The 26,326-nt window shown below is 43.1% G+C and overlaps 1 protein-coding gene across 2 annotated transcripts in view; it reads left to right on the forward strand.

The window, feature by feature from the left end:
- Nucleotides 1-2,588: 2,588 nt before the first annotated feature.
- The window catches only part of kif7 (kinesin family member 7), a gene marked incomplete at its 3' end in the record, with an annotated part of 30,903 nt that continues 7,165 nt past the window's right edge, over nucleotides 2,589-26,326 (forward strand). Inside the window, exons 1-15 of one of the 2 annotated variants that reach the window (XM_083758958.1) lie at nucleotides 2,589-2,677; nucleotides 6,921-7,300; nucleotides 9,015-9,212; nucleotides 11,380-11,794; nucleotides 12,280-12,627; nucleotides 14,043-14,235; nucleotides 14,686-14,841; nucleotides 15,410-15,571; nucleotides 17,926-18,056; nucleotides 20,603-20,712; nucleotides 22,743-22,901; nucleotides 23,354-23,562; nucleotides 24,377-24,574; nucleotides 25,459-25,584; nucleotides 25,744-25,920. In XM_083758958.1, coding sequence (XP_083615084.1) covers nucleotides 6,970-7,300; nucleotides 9,015-9,212; nucleotides 11,380-11,794; nucleotides 12,280-12,627; nucleotides 14,043-14,235; nucleotides 14,686-14,841; nucleotides 15,410-15,571; nucleotides 17,926-18,056; nucleotides 20,603-20,712; nucleotides 22,743-22,901; nucleotides 23,354-23,562; nucleotides 24,377-24,574; nucleotides 25,459-25,584; nucleotides 25,744-25,920 — 2,913 coding nt within the window. In that variant the 5' untranslated portion in view covers nucleotides 2,589-2,677; nucleotides 6,921-6,969. Of the gene's footprint in view, nucleotides 2,843-6,920; nucleotides 7,301-9,014; nucleotides 9,213-11,379; nucleotides 11,795-12,279; nucleotides 12,628-14,042; nucleotides 14,236-14,685; nucleotides 14,842-15,409; nucleotides 15,572-17,925; nucleotides 18,057-20,602; nucleotides 20,713-22,742; nucleotides 22,902-23,353; nucleotides 23,563-24,376; nucleotides 24,575-25,458; nucleotides 25,585-25,743; nucleotides 25,921-26,326 lie in introns of both variants that reach the window. The other variant, XM_083758957.1, reaches the window with a different exon arrangement.

The raw sequence follows: 26,326 nt of genomic DNA on the forward strand, positions 1-26,326 counted from the left end.
CAATATTCCAAAATACGTACTGCTCAGAGTCATTAACAGTCCCAATCAAGACTTTGGACAGAAACAAAAGAGCCTAATTATCCATGCAGCAGCATTCATAACGAAAAATCTGTATTCACATATTTTATATTGAAACAAAAAAAAAGAACAATGTGTACAATTATGAAGGAGGTTGGCTAATCTAAACATATAGATCCAAGGATAACAGGGGCCAGGGACTGAGCCCTGTACTGTATTCACCCATTCTTTCCGTCTGTCTGTCTGTCTGTCTGTCTGTCTCTACCAGGCCGAAGGCGTGGCAGAGACTATGGCCCTCATTTATCAACCGTGCGTACGCCAAAATATGGGTGCACGCCGAAATTACCGACATTTTCGGCATTTACCATTTCCGGCAACGCTTGAAATTGAACTTGACAACGTTCAAAACTCACGTCTACTCGGGAGCTGGCGTACGTTTTGTCCTCACCTGTTTTTCTGTCGTAGAACAGCGGAGCAGCATTGTTTGACCAGCTGAGAGGCTGTCACAGGCATTTAAACATATGTTTTCACTCCTAAAATGTTAATATAAAACGGTATGTGTATGTAAAAAACAAGAGAGATTTCCAACTTTACAAGTAATTAAAATCGCGCAATTAAAAACAATATAACATGTTTACAATGTATTAGTTTGTGCTTAATCAAACAGTGCTTTACTGGCCTTGTTATGCGAGCGCACTTGTGAGATGATTTTGGAGCGCATGCAGTGATGCGGCATATGTGATTATGCATAAATGGACTGCACGCCTTTATTTCCAAGTGACAATGACAAGCATACAGCTTGCCTATTTGTAGTAAGTACTAGCAGGCTATAGGCGTAAGGGGCTTAATCATTCACCATTTAAATAAGTGCTTAGACAGGTTTTGACAGTTTTGACAGTTCAGATAAAAGCAGATCATTTTCGGGGGTCGGGAGGACGGGACCGCGGCGTGCGTCGCCAACACATACCAGCACACATGCAAGCAAGCCTTCATCCATATGTTTATGATTCGTTCATCAATGATCAAATCACTACATAAACGTTGATTATGACTGCCTTGACGACATGATAGCCTATCTCTCATGCAGGCATCACTGAGTCACCCACAGGACTTTAATATCACAGCAGTGCGCAGTATCACGCCTTCGCCGTGCACTGCGCACGAATGGGTAAAATTTATATAGGCCAGCCTACAACTAATTCCATTCATGGCGATGCGATGTCGATGTACGTGTCAGTGTCATGTAGGTGCGTGCGTGCGTGGACATGACAGCAAGGCAAGCGAGGTGAGAGGGAAACAGACAGGGTAGGCCTACAACTTTATTTAATTCATGCAGGTGTTCGTTCTTGTTCTTTATTTATTTAATAAGACACCACTTAGTTGGGCTTGCAAGTTGCGTGTGCTTCTGTGTGTGTGTGTGTGTGTGTGTGTGTGTGTGTGTGTGTGTATGAGAGAGGTGGGTGATGCGGGCAGCAAGGCACGGGAGAAACTTTTTTTTACATGGTTTCCATGGTTCCCACAGGTCGTATTTCATGTGTTCAGTCGCAAAAACGAGGGCGAGGCTTGATTTTATAGGGCGTGCTAAGGGCGTGCCAGATAGATTTCAGCCGTCACATTTATTAACGTCAGAACGAAATTAAGGAAGGATCAGCTGTTTGCGATCACTTTATAAATGCCGTGGCGATCTACGAAACCTGCACTCGAATCTGTGGCAGATTTTACACTCGATTGATAAAGGAGGGCCTATGTTTTGCACTTTAGCTAGGAGGATATTATCCTATTGGTAGTTTTTTTTTTTTTTTTTTTTGCGGCTTACGCCTTTTTATTGATTTTTTAAGGGATAGAAAGTAGGCTGACAGGAAACGGGAGAGAGATGGGGGGATGACATGCGGTAAAGGCCGTGTCGGGTCCGGGAGTCGAACCCGCGGCACACCGCGACTGGATCACCAGTCCGGTGCCCAGACCGTTACGCTACGGCCTGGGCCCTATTGGTAGTTTTGTTCTCCTGCTATGCCACAAAAATGTGGAATTCCCAACCAAGAACAGTCTTAAAGGGCCCATGACACACCCCACAAATTATCATTATGATATTGTACATGTTTTGGGTGTCATGTAGGCTAATGGGCTCTTTAAAGGAGTGTATCCCTGCTCTCCTTTAAAAACGCTCTAAAAGAGCACTTAGGCCTACAGGTGGCTGCAATTTGAAAAAGGTTGAGAAGAAAGGCCTACCCCCCCCCCCCCCCCCCCCCCCGAACGGTTTACTGTACATTTATTTTTGATTTCCAAGTGTTTATATGATTTTCTGCATATAGGCCTACATATAATTGTAAAAAGCCATAGGCTTTCTTGGGTTTAAATCCGCTTTAAGCAGACCTTGTATTGAACTGTGCTTTACCCCCCTGCAAATTAAAATTCATCAATCAATAAAGTTGTCATATCAGTCATATTGTCTGCATTATCCAGGCTGTACTGTTTGACTAGATGACAACATTAGATGGCAGGCAAGGCAAGTGAGGCAACCGGCAACCCCCAATGTAAAGAGCTCCACCCCTGATTCCCAACTTACCAAAGTTGAAGTTCCCAAACTCTTCTCTGCAGTCGAACCATTAGTTTAGGAAGTTAGGAACTATGTAGGCAAGTAATAAGGCAACATAGCAAAGTGAGTATTGTTTACTATTAAATGAAGATAATTAATTGACCTAAATGTGTGGTTTAGCTGTAAAGGGTAGAGCAGCATTTTGTTTTAGACCGCCTCATGTTCTTGTTTTGCTTTTGTTGTTGAGACAGCTGCTAACAGGCTAACTGTAGCCACTAGCCAGGAGAGGTACGTTCAACTAGCATTAGCTACACAGCATGTATGTATAAACTTTAAATGTCCCGTTTGATTTGTGATGTCGTGTCGTCATATTCATAGCTGTCCAACAAACAGTTTGGGTGCAAACTATTTAATTAACAAGTTGCCAACTTGGCTAACGAACTGGTTGGTTAGTTAGTTAGCGGGCGAACCCCATCCCAATGATCCCATCGCTGATCATGGTTTGGTGTGACTGATGATGAAAGACAACTTAATGCGATACTCCGTCGTATCACCGTGTCGCTTTAAAATAGGCGATCATCTATTCTACAAGCGACATCACGCCGGTGGCATTGGAACATAAATTAATGATGCATTAAAGTATGTCCATTCACATCAGCTAGAATAGGATTAGTAACATGATGGCAGCCTGCGACAGGGAGGTCAGAGAACAGCAGGGGTCCTCCTTTCCTAGTACCAGAGTACCAGAGTCATGGCTCTGGGTGCGCTACACCGACATCAGTAACCTATCATATTATGTGACCCAAGAGGTGGCTGTTTTGGGTGCAAGTATGCTCAGTCGATTGATTGATTGATTGATTTATTTACAGTTTGCAGAATTACAGTACATAACAGTGAGTGGACGACACCATAAAGCTTTACACTTGTTTACTATAGGGCCCACCATTTTCAATTCATCAAAACATTTAGAGACGTACGAATATACACAACTATATAGTCAAAAGGAAATCATCATAAGAGGTAAAAAGGGAAAAGAAATATATACAGTGAGGGGGGACAGGGGTGGGTGGGGGCCAGTTTCGAATTGCAGCCGTCTGTAGGTGCCCTTTGAGAGCAGTTTTGAAGGAGTCAAGGGATTCACATGTCTTAATGACTGTTGGTAGGGCGTTCCACATTTTGGTGGCATAGGAGCGAAAATTATTTAGTCCCTTGTTTGTGCCGAATCTGGGTTGCACATGGTTTGTTGAACTCCCTCTGGTGTTGTGGGTGTGTGTGGACTTCGATGAGATTAAGGAAGTATTTAGACAGGTACATAGGTATCTTGGTGGTGTAGCGAATCTTGAGGACCAGACCCATTGCAACGTGCTGTAGCCTACTCTGTCGTCAACCCTAAGCCATTCCAGCCTGTCAAAGTGGGCAGGGGTGAGGTGGGTTCGGGGAGTGAAGCCAAGTAGTAGCCTGACCAGTTTGTTTTGGGAAGTCTGGAGCCTTGTTTTAAGGGCCTTAGAGGTGCTGTGATACCAGGAGGTGCAAGCGTAGTCGAAGAAACCTTGTACGAGGGCTCCTGTTAGGGTCTTCAAGGTGTTTTTGTTGACCAGTGAGGAGATCCTGTATAGGAATCTTGTTCTTTGGTTGGCCTTTTTGATTACGTTGGTGGCCATTTTATCACTGGAAAGATGGTCTTGTCAAGTCTTGACTCTTGATTAATGAGTACTGTAGTTAAGTGGTTCTCAAACAGGTTCATGTCAAGGAAGGACCTTAGGGAAGGACCCCCACATCGACACTTATTAGCCCACTGACCCCCACTTCAAAGGCTACATTTGGAAAGATGTGTGTCAGGGACCCCATAAGAGAAGCTTTGTACTGCTCTAGCAGTGATTCTCAACCATTTTAATTAGAAGCCCCCCCCCCCCAAGTTTGATATGCATTAGGCCTTGGACCCCTAATTTAGATTGTAAAATAACTTAATTTAACTCTGAGAGTGTACAAATGGAACCAAATGGACTCGTTGGTGTCCATTTGCAGATTTTCAACCTGAATGCTATCGTTCTGTTAGGATTTCCTTCCTTTGAGGGCTTTTGTGTTCTTATCACACACAATACAATACAGGATTAGGGCTGACTTTGCTTTAAACCACTGTCCTTTTTTGTGGGTCGCGAGTGAACGAAAAAACATGGCATGGATGCACCTGGGACGTATCCTCAGTGATGTCAAGGTTTCGGGTCTCGTTTCTTGCTGTTTCTTGCTGTGGGTACGTTTCAGTCATGACTCATGACTCATGAGTAAGAGAGGCGTCTCAAACGGTATAAATCAACAACTTTTTATTTAATTTTTTAACTTGACTTTTATTATGGTGTAAGCTCGATGACCTCTCATGTGTACCAGTTGTTTGGATATATATTTTTTTAAATAGGTGATAGGTGGTCATTTTCGTAAACATTGGTATTCTGTTCTATAACTTTATTGATGGGCATTATTTTGCATATGTGATACTTGATGATTGATTGTTATGGGTGCCAGCTGGGTCACTGCTGGTCAGCTGACTCAGAACAACATGTATAAATATAGGTGCTTGTGTGTGTATACTTCAATGTCTGAAGAAGAGCCAATGTGTAAGTCCAATGGTGTAAAAAAAAAAGGAACGAAAATATTAGTTTTTAAGCTTTGGAGCATTTCCCGTGTGCAGACTTTATTCTTGTTTATCGATTCTACAAATTCCTTTTTTAAATCACTAGTTCTCACACTTTCAAGATTTTAAAAACGTTACAAAAATAGCAGAATCATGTACGAGCTTAAAGCGTGGCACGAAGTGAGTGCTGTGAGCCTGTGTAGCTGGTACTTTTGAATATCCAACGCTAAAATCGAAAATGACACTGATGCTATTGCTTTCCCGGTTTTAATGGGTTCAATTTCAGTACTGATTAATCCACACAAAACATGCAAGGCACAACAGTCCTATAATAATAAGTTCCACCCTATCACGTTTTCAAAAGACATTGTAAATCAGCAAAGCGTTTTTGCATGTAGATTCTACAAGTCCTTCCAACCATCAGACCTTTTACCGCATCATGTAGACATACACGCAGTATGTTTAAAGGACCACTTCACCACTTTTCAACCTATCTTCATATAATAGGTCCTCACTAATAATCATGATAAAATGGCACGATTTTTTTCTGCTCAGTCTGTGTCTCATAGGAGGGCTGTGGGCAGTTTAGAAACCAGTGACATCATCATTAGGCAGATTATTTTTTAAACGATGGCTTCCATTTTCGCATTGCAACTTTTCAGGACTAGAAAGCCTGCAGTTTCTATTAGCTTGTATTCCCCATCGATGATGTCACTGGAAGACGGTTTCTGAACTGCCCACAGCCCTATGAGACACAGACTTGAGTAGAAAAAAATTGCGCCATTTTTTCATGATTATTTGTGAGGACCTACTATTATGAAGATAGGTTGAAAAGTGATGAAGTGGTTCTTTTTTTTTTTTTTTTTAAGATTTTTTTTTGCGGCTTACGCCTTTATTGATTTATTAAGGGATAGAAAGTAGGCTGACAGGAAACGGGAGAGAGATGGGGGGATGACATGCGGTAAAGGCCGTGTCGGGTCCGGGAGTCGAACCCGCGGCACACCGCGACTGGATCACCAGTCCGGTGCCCAGACAGTTACGCTACGGCCTGGGCCGATGAAGTGGTTCTTTAAGGAAAAGTTAGATACTGGAGAATAAGATGCCATGTGATCTGGGAAGTCAACTGCCATGATTTTACCATGTCAAATTCTGTTGGAATTTGGAATGGTCTTATGTGATGCTCCCATGGCAATGATTGTTGCCTAGCTACTGCAGCTAGACATGTCTGTATATCTTCTGGTGCTATGCTGTTACATACAGCCGTGTTGTTTTTGAAAGATGTTCGTTGACTACCTTTTTTCACTGACGAAAACTACTGTACATGGAAACTAAATGAAAACTAAGCTATGATGACTAAGACTACATATATTGACAATCCCAATAAAGCACACTGGGTTCCCCGGCAAAGGTTTTAGAACCAAATGGACTGTTCACTCTTATGGGTTTGTAACTGAGTGTACAAATGGAACGAAAAGTAGACCATATGTTTCATTTGTACACTCAGACTCTCAGAGTTACAGACCCATAACATAAGGGTCCATTTGGTTTCATTTGTACACAGAGCAGTCTGTGGCCTAAATACAACCCAATCTGCGGGTCTCTGAATAATAATACAATGTTTGCGAATCACTGCTCTACATCCATCTTTGTTAGTTGTTAACTGCCTTTGCTCAGTAGAAAAACCAAAACAAGAAAAAACATTTGAAACTGATAATAATATCTGTATTTCTCTTCTAGTGGGCTGAATATGATATGTTCATAGCGGCCGCAGCCAAAGAACAAGATCATGTCTCCCAAAGTGCCGAGTGGGCAGAGCAGAGGGGAGGACACTGCTGTTCAGGTTGCTGTCCGAGTGCGTCCGCTGCTGCCCAAAGAGGTGCTGCACAGCCACGAGAGCTGCATCACCGTGGACCAAGACCAGCGGCGTGTCACGCTGGGCCACGACCGCCACTTCCTCTGTGACTTCCTGTTTGACGAAACGTGCTGCCAGGAGGAGGTCTACAGCGGGTCGGTCCAGCCGCTGATAGAAGCCTTCTTCCAGGGATTCAATGCCACAGTCTTTGCCTATGGTCAGACGGGCTCAGGCAAGACGTACACAATTGGAGAAGCCAATATTTGTAAGTTTACATATTCTCATTCTCCCACACGCTCTTGTTTGCTTGAACCTATAACCTATATATAAGTTGACACGCATACATTTGATTGCACCAAATAAACAGACCACTAGTCTGACAGTAAAATGACACTCAAGAGTGATGCCTACTGAACTCCCATACTTGAGTGAGCATGCCAGGTGCAAAATTGCTGTGTGAATTGATTGATTTCCAAATATAGTTATCGCTCTCTTTCTGTGCGTGCGGAGATGCGAGATGGAGCCTAAACCCCCCCCGCCGATAAACACGCAGGTGCTCCGTCAGGCAGGATCACGATATTTGTGCATGTCTTTGTGCATTTCAAAAGCTGTAACTTTTGTTTGAAATTAATGTGAATGAAATACTATATTTGAGATCTCCGATCTGGGGTCATTATTGTCATTTGTCAACCTATGTGTGTGTATGGAGCATTGGAGCAATCTCTGTGTCACAGACACACTCACTGTAGTAGTGTAGAGTTAGACGATTCTACAAATGTCTTCTAAATCCTGACAGTTTTCTGAAAAACCCATGTTTCTATGTCTGTGGTTCTCAGGACCCCCAAAAATATATGCAATTGGCCTCCGACCCCCATCTGAAAATATGTAGTTCCAGGGACCTCCCATAAGCAAAGATTTTAGTTAAAAACGAAATAATATATATTCAAAGATTTGAGGCACATTTTCACAATTCTTCCACGCTATGAGCTTGTAGATCTGCTATTTTTCAATAGCTAAAGTAGAACATAATGCTAAAAACACCAAAAGGGGTTCCCGCCCAGAATGGGTTAACCTGTTTTCCTACTGCAAGCGGGGAATCATGGAGCCCCAATTAGTGAGGTCATGTCTTAAACACGTACACCTGTGTTGGAAAAGCAGCCTGAGACGACGACACATGTTCAAAGCTTGGTGTTAGTTAGTTCCCCTCTATTGCAATTCTACTTCCATAGATAATGATAATTCATCCATTTTTGTAACGCAGAGAATGTACAAATATGAGTCCATTTGGTTAATTTGTTCACTCTCAGGATTTTAGGAGTTTCCAAATTATACCACGTGAAAGCAACCCAAGGCCACCACTCTCAGGTGGCCCGGTGAAGATGAAAAAAACCTGGTCGCAATGACTAACCAATCAGGAAGTAGACAGGCAAATCGACCAATGACAAAGCTTCTAGGAACATCTTTGAATGCAGATTGCGGCCCCTAGATGTGTCACAGAGACTACATTCTTTGGGGGCTGTCTGAATACAAAAAAGAAAAAATAAGGTCATTACAATTTTGACATTATTGCTTATAGCAGCTTTAAGCATTTCACTGATACATTGTTTTGATTAAATTCACAATGAAGAGAAAGAGATATAACCAATAGAAGGAGGATAACACAGTTTTTTCCAGTTCTGTTGAAGATCAAGGTCACAGAACTGAAAAAAGCACAAGTAAGTGAACAATGAACATTGTACTCTAAGTTAACCACTTTCTAGGTACTTGGTCATATGACGAATAGCGAAAGTAGGATCTATAAGCTCACTTGTCACATCGCGACTTGTAGCTATTTTCGCCATTTTTTTGGAGGGGGCGGAAGATTTGATAGGGTCACCAGAATGAAAGTGGTTAAATCGAGTGTTACACTCTGACTCTGCTTCAGGTTAAGCAGCACAAACCCCTGTGAATATAAGGCCATGTTGTTCATGTGTGTGTAGCTTCATTTAGGGACGAAGAGCAGGGCATCATCCCCAGAGCTGTTGCCGAGGTCTTCAAGCTGCTCGATGAGAATGACCTCACAGACTTCTCTGTCCGAGTTTCCTACCTGGAGGTCTACAAAGAGGAGTTCAAGGACTTACTGGAAGTGGAGACCGCCAGTAAGCAAATTAACATCAGAGAGGATAAAGGCAACATAGGTATGGATCAATGTCAACAAGTACTCCTATACGTATTAAAGATGGAGTGCCGTGATTTTTTCTCCACACTTAAACATGATCATCAGGTGTATTTAGGTGTATATGAGGTATAATTTTTTCAAAAAAGTAAACGGTATTTGTTAAAATGATGGTTTTAAGTGGACACACCCACCAGTTCATTAGGTATGCGTGAGTTTAACCGTAGCACCACCCACCTAATCCAGTCCCTCCGCCTCCTCCTTTAACCCATTCTGACCGGGCACCCATTTTGGTGTCAGCATCATGTTATGCTTTAGCTATTGAAAAATAGCAGATCTACAAGCTCATATCGCGCCACCGAGTGGCGCGATACGAGCTTGTAGGTCTGCTATTTTTGAAAAATCGAAGAGCGACTGACATTTCTAGAATCTGATCTCAGGTCAGAATGGGTTAATCAGACCAGTGTGTGTCCAGTGGAAACCTTCGTATGAATCTGATCTCAGGTCAGAATGGGTTAAGACCACCCACTTGTCCTAGTCCCTGCCCTTTTGTTTACAAAATGACAAATTGGTGTCTGTAATGTAACAAGAACTCATGTTTTTGTGAATGTTAGAAGTGAACACTTCCCATATTTCTGAGATATCATATAAGCACCATTATGCACTTATACTGCCACCATCCATGTATAGGCATATAATCCACGCATCCATACCATATCAGATCTGTTTTTTCTGATTTCTTATAATCATTTTTTTATTTCCTCCAATTATATTGACCGTATTGTCACAATCAGCTCAGCTCATCATCCAATTAAATCATAGTTTAACAGCAGAAACAATTAGTTTGATAGATCATTTAGCATGAATAATTTTATTAATTTGCCAATATATTGTAGGCTATTGATTTCCTCCAGCTAAGCACCCTGGCATTAAAACTGTCCTTTATTGACACAAAACACTTGCACTGCCCTATAGGCACATGATGCTCTGGACAGAAGACTCTCCACTCTTGCTCTGATCAAACACAATTTACAACATGAATGTTCCTTCTGACTGCATTGAGTTTCAGCAAAAGACGCCAGATTTAAAGAAACAAGCGGCCAAGTCCACAAAAATAAGTCACAGAAATTGCCTTGAATATTTATGAAAACCTTTCAACAACACCAATCCTTTTAACAACATATTAATCTGAGGGTCCTTCACATGAACCATTGGTCAAGTCAACCACATCTCCCCTGAAAGTTTCTTATATGAAAACAAGCCCAAGTCGCTTGTAATACCCAGACATGGCAACATGACTTCCAGCGCGACACAACAACAGATTCTAATTCTTGACTTTCTTGACCTACTCCTTGAGAACAACAAGAGCAACTACAGCAGAGCAGTAGGCTATAAGGCTGGTTTGTTGTGGTTTCCTTGATTATCCTGAGGACCCGACGTGAACATTTACTTGCTTCCAATCTGACGAAAAACAGTCTGCTCTGCTGTGAACTGGTAATGTGTCCATGTGTCCAAAATGACTGTTTGAAAATCTGCCACACAGTTAGGCACAGAGCAACAAACTGGCTGGCTGCGCCGTTCAGTTCACACGTGTGTATGTGGCAGGCAGCTCCGCCCACAGAGGTTGTCGTATTTAAAAATATATATAGAGGGGGAGGTGCGTGTGTGCGTGCAATTTTTTTACGTCACACTATCCGTGTTTACTTCATTGGCCCGTTTGACCGTCAAGTGTTCAGCCTCCAGGAAGAAACCCTAAATACAAAGTTATTACACCATTGCACATAAAAACGACTCCAGGGTGTCTAATGGAGTACTGTCACCCCATAGACACATGAAAAGCTGGAAAAATACAAAAATTGTGGCACTCCATCTTTAACCCATTTTGACCTGAGATCGGATTCTAAAAATGTCTTCTACATCCTGACAGTTTTCTGGAAAAGCTATGTTTCTACGTCAGTCGTTCTTCGATTTTTCAAAAATAGCAGACCTACAAGCTATGAGCTTGTAGATCTGCTATTTTTCAATAGCTAAATTATAACGTTAAATGTTTAAAACACCAAAAGGGGTTCCCGCCCCCAAAATGGGTTAACATAAAAGTACCGTTTTTTACTTGGTTGATAATGAAATCTTGTGCAGGTCAACAACAAAAATAACCATGATCGTGTCTGTGTCTCTCGTGACTTTTGCAGTGTTATGTGGCGTGAAAGAGTGCGAAGTGGAAGGCCTCGACGAGGTGCTGAGCCTGCTGGAGTCTGGAAACACGGCCAGGCACACGGGAGCGACCCAGATGAATCCCCACTCCAGCCGCTCGCACACCATCTTCACCGTGCACATGGACCAGCGTCGGGGCGGCGGCGGCGGCTCGCGACTTTTGGGGAGCACGGCGGCGGGCGCCGGGCCACACCATGTCCTGTACTCCAAGTTCCACTTCGTGGACCTGGCGGGGTCGGAGCGCATCCTGCGGACGGGGAACACCGGGGAGAGGCTGAAGGAGAGCATTCAGATAAACAGTGGCCTGCTGGCGTTGGGGAACGTCATAGGGGCACTGGGGGACCCCAAGAGGAAAGGCACCCATATACCGTACAGAGATTCCAAAATTACCAGGTAGGTCGTTCAGAAATTCACGAGTAATTGGTTCTTAACCCATTTTGACCTGAGATCAGATTCTAAAAAATGTCTTCTACATCCTGACAGTTTCCTGAAAAATCTATGTTTCTGTCAGTTGTTCTTCGAATTTTCAAAAATAGCAGAGCTACAAGCTCTTAGCGCGCCACTCGGTGGCGCGCTATGAGCTTGTAGATCTGCTCAATAGCTAAAGCATAACATAATGCTAACACCAAAAGGGGTTCCCAAAATGAGTTAAACCCCTAGCATCCCCCTATTCTGGACATGTCATTATAGGCATTCAGCGCAACGTTAGGAATACTAAGTGAAAATAGCAGATCTATAAGTTCAAAATGCGCTACAATGTGACCTTGTAGTCAAGTAAAATGAGGAGGCCAAGTATAGGGTTTAAGTGGTTACATACTGTATGTAGCTTACTAGGTCAGTTATCATTTTTGTTCATGTGACTTTTCTCCCCCACTTAGGATCCTAAAAGACTCTTTGGGAGGAAACTCCAAAACACTGATGATTGCTTGCATCAGCCCATCCTCGGCGGACTTTGACGAGAGTCTGAATACACTGAACTATGCCAAGCGAGCTCGGAACATTCAGAACCGGGCCACTGTGAACTGCAAGGGCGAGCCAGACCGGGTGGAGGGGCTGGAGCAACAAATCAAGGCCCTTCGCCGAGCCCTGGAAAACCGCCAGCGATCTGAGACCCGAATAATTTCGCACGCCGATCCACACAGGAGGCCTCGACATGGAGAGGCAGAAATGAGTCGACTGCAAGCCCAGAGCGCCCACTACAGGACCTGTACAGATACTGCATACAGGTTACAGCATAACCACATTATTTACCATTTAATGTTGTGACATAAGACATTACTCTTATAACTCCTATTATGTTTGTGGTATTGACACAAATCGTCTCTTGATACTATTGATAACTTTGTTACTGTGTTAGTATCTGCAGGGTTTGTTAGTATAAATTTGGATTAAAGATACTACGGATAGAACTAAGTTCAAGAAACCACCAAAGTGGAAAAAAGCAGCACTCCAAAATGGCAGATGCAAGACAGGCTTAGATGCACATTCTCTTTATTGAGAATGCTAGAAAAGAAAAGTATTGTTATAAGAACTCAAAAGACATGCCTTTTTACAGTTTCACATTTAAAACCATAGGCGGAGCTTGAACTTGACGCCTGGGGGTGCGACTGCTTGGCCAACGACACCCGCGCGCACGCAAAGTGTGCGCGTGCGATTTTTTTGACCTTTATTTTATTATTTTAGCGTTTTTACAATGCCCTAACCCCTAAAAAAGAGTTATTTAGGTAGTACAGCAGCTCACACACATGCACTACAGCCATACAGCGAGTCATCATATCATGATAAGAGAGATGATTACAAACTACAGTCAGAAGCCAGAAGTTAAGTTTAAAAACTTTTTTTTTTTTTGCAGTGCACCCCCTGAACCCCCTCAAGCTCCGCCCATGTTTAAAACCGACACAAATATTTCATATCCACCCTAAATACTAAGCTCATGTATGAAATATTGATAACCTAAGGAACCTTTTCTCAGATCTTAGTTTTTATATAAAGCCTTGTTAGTTTTATTTCACTTAAAGGGATAGTTCAGGTTTTTTGAACTTAAGTTGTATGAAATACTTGCCATTAATATAGTGGTTGTAACTGTATTAATTGATTGCCTGAGTTCCGTGGTGGGAGTTCTGCTCTGGTTTTAGTGAATATTAAGTAGTTCTGGTCATTTTGTGGGGGGCACTGGGGCCACGCAGTAAAAGTAAATGAATCCACAAAACGAACGTAATTTGTATTGTTGACCTATTTCTAAAATATTAGCGCGACTTTGACCCCTCCATCACATGGAACAATTTTTTGGGCGTAGTGATATGGACACAAAAAACATAGTTCTGTGTGATAGAGGGGTAAAAAAAATAACGAAAGTTGCACTAATATTTTAGAAATGGGTCAACAATACAAATAACGTTAGTTTTGTGGATTCATTTACCTTTACTGCGTGGCCCCCAGTGCCCCCCACAAAATGACCGGAACTACTTGATATTTCACCAAAACCAGAGCAGAACTCCCACCACGGGACTCTGGCAATCAATTAATACAGTTGCAACCACTATAATATGGAAAGTATTTCATACAACTTAAGTTACAAAAAAATTGAACTATCCCTTTAACCAAATGTTGTTGTTTTTTTCCCCTTCATCTCCATGAACAGGTTACTCCATGAGTTGCAGAGCGAGGAGGCTCTGAGTGCAGACCAGAGTCTCAGAGTGAAGGAGTGGCTCTACTCTGTGGAGGAGGAGAGGAGCGGTCTGACCACGGCCTCTGGACCAGACAGCGGCATCGACAACAGCTCTGCCGAGGACAGCGTTACGTTAAGGACGGGAAGGACTGCTTTAAAGAATCAGGTTACAGTCACAATGCAACCGCGCACGAATAGGGCTCCAACTGTCATTATTTAGTGATTATTCTATCCATTACATTTTTTTTTATTACCGGTAACTAGATTTTCAGGCCTTCAAATCCAGTCCTATATTGCGCTATGTTCACCCAGTTATTGCCATTTGAAGTGTTTAAACACTGCTGCAGTGGCCCATATGTGTTACAAATAGTTATTTGATGTGTTTCAATGAGTCAATGCAAAACAATAAACCCCTATTGTCGTACAAACATGTTATGCATTGTAAATAATGAGCTCACTTACTATTTTCACTATTCTTTTAACAATTCCGCTCAAAATCGAAATTCGTAGTAATGGTTTCCCGTTTCACCCCTACACACCGTTTTTTAATTTATTTTGTTTTTTGTTCCGACTATTTTTGGTGGAATAGACTGATGATACATAATAAATGTTTTAGGACCAGGACCCAGAGGCTACAGAGGAGAAATGGAGCCATGAAAGTGACAGGGAGGAGGGCATCGCCCATCTTCAAGCCCAGGTCCAGCAGCTGGAGAAAGAGAACACAGACTTCCTCGCAGCCCTCGAAGATGCCATGGAGCAATACAAGCAACAGGTCAGTGTTGATTTCGTCAACTAAAACTAAGACGAAAAAAACTAGACCATGGAGCAATACAAGCAACAGGTCAGTGTTGATTTCGTCAAGTAAAACTAAGACGAAAAAAACTAGACTAAAATGTCAGGAAGGGACTAGTGGACAAGAGGTCCTTTTACAATTGGTTGCATGCTGAAAATAGACGATCTACAAGCCCACAACACGTTGCGCTGCGACACGTTGTGGGCATTACGACGGCCTCAAGGCCCGCCAAAACACATGTTGTTCGACTAAATCAACTGTTGATTTAGTCGACTAAAATCTTATGATATTTAGTCAACTAAAACTTGACTAACACTAAAACATTCCAGGTGACTAAAATGTGACTAAACCTAAATTAAAAAGAGACTATGACTAGAACTAAAATCAAAATTTGCTGTCAAAAAAACAACACTGCAACAGGTCAGACCAGCTTCATCCTTTGATGTTCTATTTGTCTGTGAATCATCATCATCATGTTCTATATTTTGTGTGTGTGAGTTTGATCCTTGGTGGTCTCTCTCTCTCTCTCTCTCTCTCTCTCTCTCAGAGTGATAAGCTACAGGAGCAGCAGGACCTGATAGCAGAGCTGCAGTGTCTGCTGTCTACACCGGGGCTACTCGGACTGGGTCTGCAGCTGAGACAGCGGCCTCACACTGCCCCTCTGGGCTCCACGCGGCGCAGCAGCCACAACGGAGTGACAGCCAGACAGGTGACTGTCCAGGACGCGTCCCCGTTTTTACTACCCCGTTTCGCACTAGTGAGGGGTGGGGGCTCTAGTAATTAAGCAAATTAACCCATTCTGACCTAAGATCAGATTCATACGAGGTTTCCACTGGACACACGCTGGTCTGATGAACCCATTCTGACCTGAGATCAGATTTTAAAAAATGTCAGTCGTTCTTCGATTTTTCAAAAATAGCAGACCTACAAGCTCGTATCGCGCCACTCGGTGGCGCGATATGAGCTTGTAGATCTGCTATTTTTCAATAGCTAAAGCATAACATGATGCTGACACCAAAATGGGTGCCGTTCAGAATGGGTTAAACTGGAAAAAAAGAGTTGAGTTTTAAAGATGGGTAATATCTGCACTTGGATATTTCCATTGCACTTGGAAGCTCATGCAGTTAAGTCTATTCACTTTAGACAAGGATTTAAACGTCTAGTTGCCTGGATACATCTGGATACATATGAAATGTTGAATGTTTATAGGTGCATGGCCACTCATTTAGTAATATGGTCCGCCCCACATATTTAGCTGTGGAATGTTCAGTAAGGTGGATATTTGGAATTGCTCCATCTTGTGTTGTCTTTATCCCATTCTGGGCGGGAACCCCTTTTGTTTAAAAAAAAAAATAGGCACAGAGTGCCGCGCTACGAGCTTGTAGATCTGCTATGTTTGAAAAATCTAGAAAATGTGGCACAAATCTTTGAATATATTTTCTTTCAGAGCGAAAGTTTTTGTTTGTTTTGTTGAAAAGTTGAAAATAATAAATGGTGGCATTAACAGCTTCTCTTAAATAAACCCCACAAGTATGACATGACAAGAGTAAACACATTGAATTTTCACCCCAAAGAAAAAAGACAACAGAAAACAAGACAAACAAACCTTAAATACAGGATCAGTAAAAGTTGAAAAGTAAAAGGCAGACAAAAAAAGACAAAACAACAGTACACAATAAACAATCATCAGAGCGAACGTTTTTAGCTCAAATCTTTGCTTCTGGGGGGTCCCTGGAACTACATATTTTCAGATGGGGATCGGCGGCCAAATACATTGGGGTCCTTGACATGAAATAGTTTGAGAACCACTGACATGGAAACAGGGGTTTTCAGAAAACTGTGGGTTTAGAGCGTCTTTTTTTAAATCAGGTCTAAATAAATACATATTGAACCGTGGTGGAGCAATAAATACATATTGAACCGTGGTGGAGCAGCACATCTAGTTCCATTTTCTACTGCCATGCAAATAAGCAACTGAATAATAGGATTTGGGCAGCATTCTGAATAAAATAACCATTACAAAGAGAAGATGGGATTATTTGTTTGTCTTCTAAATCCTGATAGTTTTCTCAAAAACCCTCATGTTTCTATGTCAGTGGTGCTCAATCTTTTTCATGTCAAGGACCCCCAGAATTATCTGAATTTGTCCGCAACCCCCATCTGAAGCATCCCCCAGAAGCAAAGATTTGAGTTAAAAACTGTCTCTGAAAGAATATATATTCAAAGATGTGCATTGTGCAACACATTTTTCAAAAAATAGCAGACCTACAAGCTCGTATGTGCTTGTAGATCTGCTATTTTTCAATAGCTAAAGTAGAACATAATGCTTAAAGGTATATTCAGTGATTTCACTTAATTCAAATATCACTTATTTTGTTTTGTTTTGTTGTGATAATCCTCCCTACTATAGAGTGTGCTGACCATATTATAAGGAGCTCCTCCCTGTCCCCAGTTAACCCCTGGTGTAAAAAAAACCCCGTAGGTTTCGTTTTTGGCTATAGGTGGCCCAGCCTTCATCCAATCAGAATAGAGAGGGGCCTTCCGTCAATCATGATCGAGCGGGGGCGGGCCTTGGTGTGCGTGCTGTTGACCTGTCGCGTGTCCCCCCCCCCCACTGGAGTGCGCGCATGTGCACATCTTGTTACCGGGGCAGACCGGGGTTATTTCCAAATCACTGAATACTCCTTTTAAATCACCAAAAGGGGTTTAATGTGGTTTAAACTGTGGTTTAATATGAAGAAGTGTATTAACCCATTCTGACCGGGCACCCATTTTGGTGTCAGCATCATGTTATGCTTTAGCTATTTAAAAATAGCAGATCTACAAGCTCATATCGCGCCACCGAGTGGCGCGATACGAGCTTGTAGGTCTGCTATTTTTTGAAAAATCGAAGAACGACTGACATTTTTAGAATCTGATCTCAGGTCAGAATGGGTTCATCAGACCAGTGTGTGTCCAGTGGAAACCTTCGTATGAATCTGATCTCAGGTCAGAATGGGTTAATATGAAGAAGTGTATTAATGTGTGGAGCACGGTGTGCTCTCCGTGTGCTTCCTGTTACAGAGCAGTCCAGTGGGGTATGGTAATGAACCATGGGGGGACCAGGAACACATCTTTGAGGAACACCAGGACCCAGAGGACGCAGAAATGACGAACTGTAGTGAAGAGGAAACTGAAACCAGGGAAGGACGCAAGTATGTTTCTGCCATGTTTTGGCACATGAATTACATCAGTGGTTCAAAACCTTTTCATCTCATTGACACTAATTAGCCCGCGGACCCCCATTTGAAGAGATATATATGCCAGGGACCCGCACAAGAGAAGGTTTTTATGGCTCTAGCAGTGATTCTCAACCAATTTATTTTCAAGGACCCCCAGTTTGACATGCATAAGTCTACAGACCCCCATTTAACACAAAAATCTTAACGTTAATAACTCGTAATCTAAATCATCCCGTCCAATTCTAAGAAAATATCATGTGTTAGACGGCCCACCGCGGTCCCGTCGCTAGTCGCGTTTAATCATAGGTAAGGTAATCATACCTCCCTGTTGTCGATCGGCTCTAGAGTGTTTTGGCTACATTTAGCTTCTACATCCACATCTGGGATAACATCTGGTCCGTTGGTAAAAGTGCTCCGCTGCTATAATTTATAAATCGCTGGGCGCTATGATTGAATGGACTAAATAACCCCGGGCAATCGGAGTGTTAGTGCCGATTCATACTCCTATTTTACCGCTGTTTCGGCGCTGTAGTGCCGAGATGATTTCAGCTCGTCAGAAATTTTCAGTAGCACCAAAGAGCCGAACCTAAAATGACGTCACATTGTAGGCTCTACAGAGCCGAACCGACTTTTATTCGGCTCTAAAATAAGAGTATGAATCGTGCCTAAATGGCATTTCTATCTCTGGGACCCCCAATTCATATTGTAAAATCAATGTTAATTGACCCCTGGAGGTCCCCGGACCCCACTTTGGGAACCACTGAATTACATGAAGTGATATTTGACATTAATAAGGTCATGCTTTGACCTGTTTGTTTAAACCCTTTGTGGAAAATGTATTGCCTCCAAAAATGTCCCGAATGAACAGGGGACTCTTTGCAGCGTCTACTGTAGAAGTTGTGGCATGAGATGCATGTTGAAACGTGTTCATCTTCAGCTTTGTGGCCCGTTTGTTGTTTTCATATGCGCCCATTTATTTAAGCTTAAATCCTTTTCTGTTTTTTCTGCATTCAAGGAGCCTCTTATTCATCTTAGTTTTCCTGGTATGTCTTATTTGTTGAAATAAACCTGAAGTATAGATTGAAGCACAGCTAGGTCTTATATACTGGTGTGTAGTCACATTCGACCCTGATGACGACCAGAACAGGTCGCAACACTTTTATCTTTTGTATTAAAGCTCTATTCTAATATAGTAAACATTGCTAGAGTGTTTGTTCAGTAACAGGTAGCCTCGGTACCAGGCTTTCATTTTTGTTGGTGCAAAAATTGAAAGCCTGGAGGAACGCATTGGCCGCTCTGGTCTAAAATTGGGAGTAAACCCTTCCGGGTGGGCGTCGCTCCAAATGATGTGACGTAGCGCTAGGGGGGAGAGGAGGGGCCGGGGGGTGACGGACAGATCGATGAGATCCAATCAGGGCGTGCGCAAATTTCAGCCGCGACCCGCCCCCTCTAGACCAGAAACCTAACACGTTAGCTCAGGCTAAGTAACAGGTGACTCTGGTGATTTTCCGGGTGGGACACCAATTTCATCCAATCAGGGGAGATTTAAACTTTATCAGTTTTAAATGTTGTAGTGTTACTGGTCCAATGTATTCTGCTTGTTGTTTTTTGGTTTTGTTTTGTTTCCAATTTCACTGTCACGTTTATCCTGTGTCCTGTATGAGGTTGTAATGGAAATCTGTTTGGACATAAGCTCAAAAGACAAATCACAATAATGAATAATGAGACAACACAAGAATTCGGAGTTATAGAGTATAAGGATTTACTCGAGTAAGGAGACAAGACTTACACGAACCTGTTTCATGTATTGGAAACCCCAGTCTGGCTCCCAGAATGACAAGACAGGACAGCCTTTATAGCTCTCTCCCACACAGACAACCCCCCAACATATAGCCACAAGGCATTCACCAAATGGGACAGTGACGTCATAAAACAAACAGCACTGAAACAGCACCAACCTGTAACTTGGAGTATTATTAACTGTTTGTCTCTAAATTTCCACGACAAGGTCTCTCTCCTGATTAACCTGAAAAATAATTTTCTAAAGAGCTGGAGACAGTGGAGAGACAGGGAGACCGCTGTTACTCACCAAACACTCTATACTTTCAAAATGACCAGCGCAACAAGGTCTACCCAGTACCCACCCAAAGAATATTATCCCATTGCTGAAAATAATTTAAAAATGTACCTGAAGGGGCTTTGGAATAGCGGCGCTGGTGTTACATAAGACAAACGCACTTGGAATGGGAAATATAGAGGGAAATGGAATTGGTACTTGTTTTGTATCACTTTGTAATAGTATAGGGCCATATCATGTGATCTACTTGCAACTGATCTACTTGTGACTCCTGCTCTATAGCAAGAGTTGTTACTATTGAATTAGCTGTTTAACACTTATTATCATGTTAAATCATGTTTCCTGTAGACAGGTGAAGTGGTGTAAATCATGTTTCGCCTCAGGGTTTCCTCCGGGTACCGTCTCTATTAATATATAAGTGTAAATCATATGTTTCCTGTAGACAGGTGAACCTCACTTGGACGAAGAGGGAGTCGGCAGGAAGTAAAGGGCTAATATTTCAGCCACAAGTATCAGACCAGCTCTACTCTCTACACTGCAACAAACAAGCATGTGAGTCCATCCTCCATCCTGCATCATGCTCTCAGAAGAAGACGTCAAGAAGTAGAACCTTTGGAGCAAAAAGATGCACAAAGAAGGAAAAGAAAAAGACACAGTGCTGTGTGTTCTCTCATTACAGTGTGCACATTTCTTCCTGTAGAACTTTGTCTTTCTCCGACCTTCCTCTCTCAGCTCACTAATTTAATTCATTTGTTTCATTCATTGCTTTCCTTGTACTGCGATCACATAGTTATTGTTGTGACCATTGTTACTCTACATTATAATTATTTCTAATATATATGGCTGTTAATACTTTTGGCTGGACAGTTGCTAACTAGTGCAAGACTGCATGGATATCCTATATTCAATAACAGACATTTTAAGGACACAACAAACTTTGCTCAAATTCCTTGAATTCCTTTCAACTAAATAGGTTGACTAAACAAAACCATCTCATCCCTTTTAAAACTAGGCAGCTCAGGTTGTTTCTATTTGGCTACTTTTCTATTAACTTTGACTTACGGTACTTGACTTAAGCCATTTGCTCCTCTAGGGAGTGTAGGCCGTTGACAAAATGTCTTCAATTTCACTCGTTTTGTATTAGCAGTGGTGTATTTTGTTTTTGTGTATTTTGAGGGTGGTTGTTAGCGTTTTACAATGAAAGCAGGAGCAACAGCATAATGTAACTGTTTATTCCTGGTTTATTCCTGGGTCTGCTGTGGAGTTAGTAGCTCAACAGGGCAGATGAGTGGGTGCGAGTGACAAAACACATACCGTACGTACATGGAGTACTTATTCAAAGTGTTGGGGGACATTTTCACCAGTTTAACATCTTAGGTGATTAAGTAACTAACTTCTTAAACAGTTAAAACTAGAAAAAGTGCCCTTCTGGGCACAGGTCTCCACCAGGATTTCTTCCTCAGCCTAGTGGGAATATGCGTGCACAGTTTCATCGCAATCGGACGCTGCGTTGAGGAGTTGTGGCGATTTGTACAAAGCGGGCTACTCCTGAAAACTGTAGGAGCCAATCGTGGCCAATCAGGATGGAATATGAGAAATCAAACAAACCTGTCTTGATCACATGACTATGGAGATCATGTGTACCGATTTGCGTGAAATTTGGATAAAATCTGAAGGAGTAATAATAGAAAATGTGTTTGCCTCCTGGTGGCGCTATAAAGAGCAGATGTGAAAAATTCCAGGCAAAGGTTTTTCCTTGGCCTCTAGGGAGTTGGCATACAAAGTTATCCACAGATCCATGCAGTTAGAGGTAAAACACTTTTGGGCCAGTTATAGCGCCACCTTGAGGCTGAGTTGAAATTGTTCATGTGGCATTTCTTCCTCGGCCTAGTGGGAATGTGCGTGCACAATTTCACGGAAATCACGCGATGTGTTCATGATTTGCAGCATTTTGCTTGAAACTGAGCACTCCTGTGAACTTGGAAGCCAATCTTAACCAATCAGGATGGAGTCTGAGAAATCTGAAAGACCGGTTTGGTTGAATGGCTCTAGAGAGACTGTGTACCAATTTGCGTGATGTTTGGACCAAATCTGTAGGTGTACTGTGCAAAAACTTGTTTTGCACAAAGCGGCCTCCTGGTGGCGCTATAACAGGCCGTTCTGGAAAGTTTGAGGCAGAGGTTCATCGTTGGCATCCAGGGAGTGTGTGTGCAAAATTTGGCATCGACCGGGTTAACGGTGGCCGAGATTAGCTGCTCACGGACACACACACACACACACGGACGGACACACGGACGGACGGAGTGCAAAACATACTCTCCCCCCATGCCTTCGGCCTGGTGGAGACAAAAAATACGGAAGATCATGTAGTGTAGAAGGCATGCAGATAATATAGTTTTTCTTTTGTTAAATAGGATAGAATAGAAACATTATCGTCCCAATGGACAAATTTGCCTTTGCTATTGTAGATCCGAGACAATAAGAACATGCTTTATTATATAACATGAAAGAAACGCAACAAGGCTTCAAGTCCACATTCCAGTCCACAATACAACGCTCTTTCACATCTCTCTTCTCCGCAGCCTACTCCAATGCAGGGGACTCGTACACCGTACGTGATAGTCTGAAGGGTTTTGAGGGGTGCTCGGAATCGGGTCTTCTCCAGGCCCAACAGAAGATCAGAGAGCTGTCTGTCACCATCCGCATGAAGGAGGAACTCATCAAGGAGCTGGTCAAGACAGGTACAGTACGAACCTCGTAACCACTTGAACCCCTGCCTGCATCTCCACTCCGGGGGGGCGGGGGGGGGGGGGGGAGACATTTGCCAAAAATAGAAAATCCGCGACGTTGCATCACAAGTTCGCAACACGGCTATTTCTGGCAAAGAGATTTTAACCCATTCTGAACCCATTTTGGTGTTGGCATCATATTATGCTTTAGCTATTGAAAAATAGCAGATCTACAAGCTCATAGCGCGCCACCGAGTGGCGCGCTACGAGCTTGTAGGTCTGCTATTTTTGAAAAATCGAAGAACGACTGACATTTTTTAAATCTGATCTCAGGTCAGAATGGGTTAATAATGAAACTGTCAGGATGTAATAGACATTTTTTTAATCTGATCTCAGGTCAGAATGGGTTAAGAAACGTGTGTGTGTGTGTGTGTGTGTGTGTGTACGTACGTGTGTCACTAAAGGTAAAGATGCGCAAGCTCTGAACAGGCAGTACAGCCATAAGATCTCTGCCCTGGAGGCGGAAGCTGCTCAGGCGCGGCAGGAGTTGCAGGAAGCTCAGAGACAGCTGCAGGATCTGGAGAGGACGGAACAACGGGAGGCCAGCGCTACGGACAGGACCAGAGCGCAGGAGTGTCGCAGGAAGATCGCTGCCGCTCAGAGCAAAGTTCAGGTTCGACTCTTGGCAATTCAACTCAAAAGGGCTTTATTGGCATATTGGCACAAATTGAACAGTACAATAAAAATTAAATGTTATGTACAATTGAAAGTCAGAATCTCCAATAAATCAATTTCTATGTACCGAGATCACTCGATGCAGGAATACACCACAATGGTTAGTCTTTAGGGTGGTTGTGTTCCATTTGATTTTGATATGCTTCTATCACAGGCTTGCAGCTCACAAATCTTGCTGCTTGTGTTTGCACATTGTTGTACTTTTTTTCAACATCTCTGTGGATGATTGTAATCTGTGGGAAGTATGTGTATAAATCTTTTGAAGTTGCATGACTTGAATATTCAAATAGTTTTGTCCATTCCACAAATGTCTTTATTATTCAGGGAAAACCAAGAAATGTGGTTTGGGCATCATATCTGAATGGCAACGTGCATGTTGATTGGTTTGGGTATCATATCTGAATGGCAACGTGCATGTTGATTGGTTTGGGTATCATATCTGAATGGCAACGTGCATGTTGATTGGTTTGGGTATCATATCTGAATGGCAACGTGCATGTTGATTGGTTTGGGCATCATATCTGAATGGCAACGTGGATGTTGATTGGTTTGGGTATCATATCTGAACGGCAACGTGCATGTTGATTGGTTCTTGGTATCATATCTGAACGGCAACGTGCATGTTGATTGGTTTGGGTATCATATCTGAACGGCAACGTGCATGTTGATTGGTTCTTGGTATCATATCTGAGCACGTGATTGCTTGTTCTTATCTGAATGGCGACGTGCATGTTGTGACTGCGCGTTCTCAGGTCCTCAGCCAGCGCCAGAGGGACACGGCCCGTCTGGCCTCCCTGCCTGCGCTGAGCGAGCGGCGGGTGACGGAGCTGGAGCGCAGCGTGCAGAGCATGCGGCAGCAGCAGGAGCAGCTGCAGCGACGGCTGCGTCAGGAGAGCCAGCAGAAGCGCCGCCTGGAGACCGAGATGCAGCGCAGGACGCACAGAGTCAAGGTGTGACGTGGCCTCGACACCCACAGCGCTTAACCCATTCTGACCCGAGATCAGATTCATACGAGGTTTCCACTGGACAACACACTGGTCTGATTAACCCATTCTGACCTGAGATCAGATTAAAAAAATGTCAGTCGTTCTTCGATTTTTTTCAAAAATAGCAGACCTACAAGCTCATATCGCGCCATATGAGCTTGTAGATCTGCTATTTTTCAATAGCTAAAGCACGACATGATGCCAACACCAAAATGGGTTCCCGTTCAGAATGGGTTAACCCATTCTGACCTGAGATCAGATTCTAAAAAATGTCTTCTACATCCTGACAGTTTTCTGAAAAAGCTATGTTTTCTATGTCGGTCGTTCTTCGATTTTTCAAAAATAGCAGACCTACAAGCTCGTAGCGCGCCACTCGGTGGCGCGCTATGAGCTTGTAGATCTGCTATTTTTCAATAGCTAAAGCATAACATAATGCTAACACCAAAAGGGGGTTCCCAGAATGGGTTAATGGTGCGTTCACACGGGCAGATGCAAAGACCAATGGGAGTATCATTTGGAGCAGCTACACGCATCATTGCGTCATTGCATCGTCACGTCGCTGGCTTCCATTGACAATGAATGGTAGACTGCGTCGTTGCGTCTGCCTGTGTGAACGCAACATTAGGGAGGACAACCAGCCTTCTGGTGGCGCTGCCTTCAGTGCAGCAGGGTGGCGGTGTTATTTACTGTACCTGATACAAGATTTCTACCTCGACAGCAACGAAAAATGCAAAACCAGCCTAAAAGTCTCAATGACTGGTATTGATTCCATGGAAATCTTTCCACTATATGGCAGTTTTAATCAATTAATTGTCATCCCCTCTCCACCATACCATCTCTCCCTTTAGGAACTGGAGATAAAGAATGAGCAGCAACAGAAAATACTGCGTATAAAGACAGAGGAGATCGCTGCCTTCCAAAAACAGAGACGCAGTGGCAGTAACGGCTCGGTCATGTCATTAGAGGAGCAACAGGTGGGTCAAGAACCTGGAAAGTGACTTCTGAGCAGCACTGTATAACGGTGTTTGTCTGGTTGTGCTCATATTTTCTGTGTGTGTGCGTGCGTGTGTGTGTGTGTGTGTGTGTGTGTGTGTGTGCGCGCGCGCGCCATGCATGCGTTAACTCTTGAGTAGAAGATCGAGGAGCAGAAGCGCTGGTTGGATGAGGAGATGGAGAAGGTTCTGGAACAGCGGAGAGGACTGGAGGACCTGGAAGGAGAGCTCACTAAAAGAGAGGAGATCCTGGCCAAGAAGGAGGCTCTGCTGCAAGAACGCAGTGGACTGGAGACCAAAAGACTCCGCTCCAGCCAGGTAAACACACACACACACGTGCGCCTTTCATTCGCAGTGGAAATGTTTGAGTATCAATGTGCTCTATGCATACAGTACACGCCATTTTGGAAAGAACTTGGGCCCCTTCTCTACTTCCTTCACAGGTGTTACCGATGATACTAATGAAGGCTCTGTTCCATTCTGGTCAAACAGAGTCAGGGTGCTGCTATTGTGAATTTTGGCTCACTCGAAACACTGATACACCAGTGGGTCTCAAGGTGTCCTTGAGTGGGTTCCAAATGGCCCCGTACGGGCCTGTAACTCAGACCCGTACAACCAAAAGTTTGAAAATAACTGTACACTAAATGTATCATCGGTAACCGATGAAGGAAGTAGGGAAGCGGCCAGGAAGCTTAGAGAAGGAAGTGTCATGGTCACGTGAGCC

This window comes from Protomyctophum parallelum (assembly GCF_964188405.1).
Source record: "Protomyctophum parallelum genome assembly, chromosome: 2".
NCBI lineage: Eukaryota > Metazoa > Chordata > Actinopteri > Myctophiformes > Myctophidae > Protomyctophum > Protomyctophum parallelum.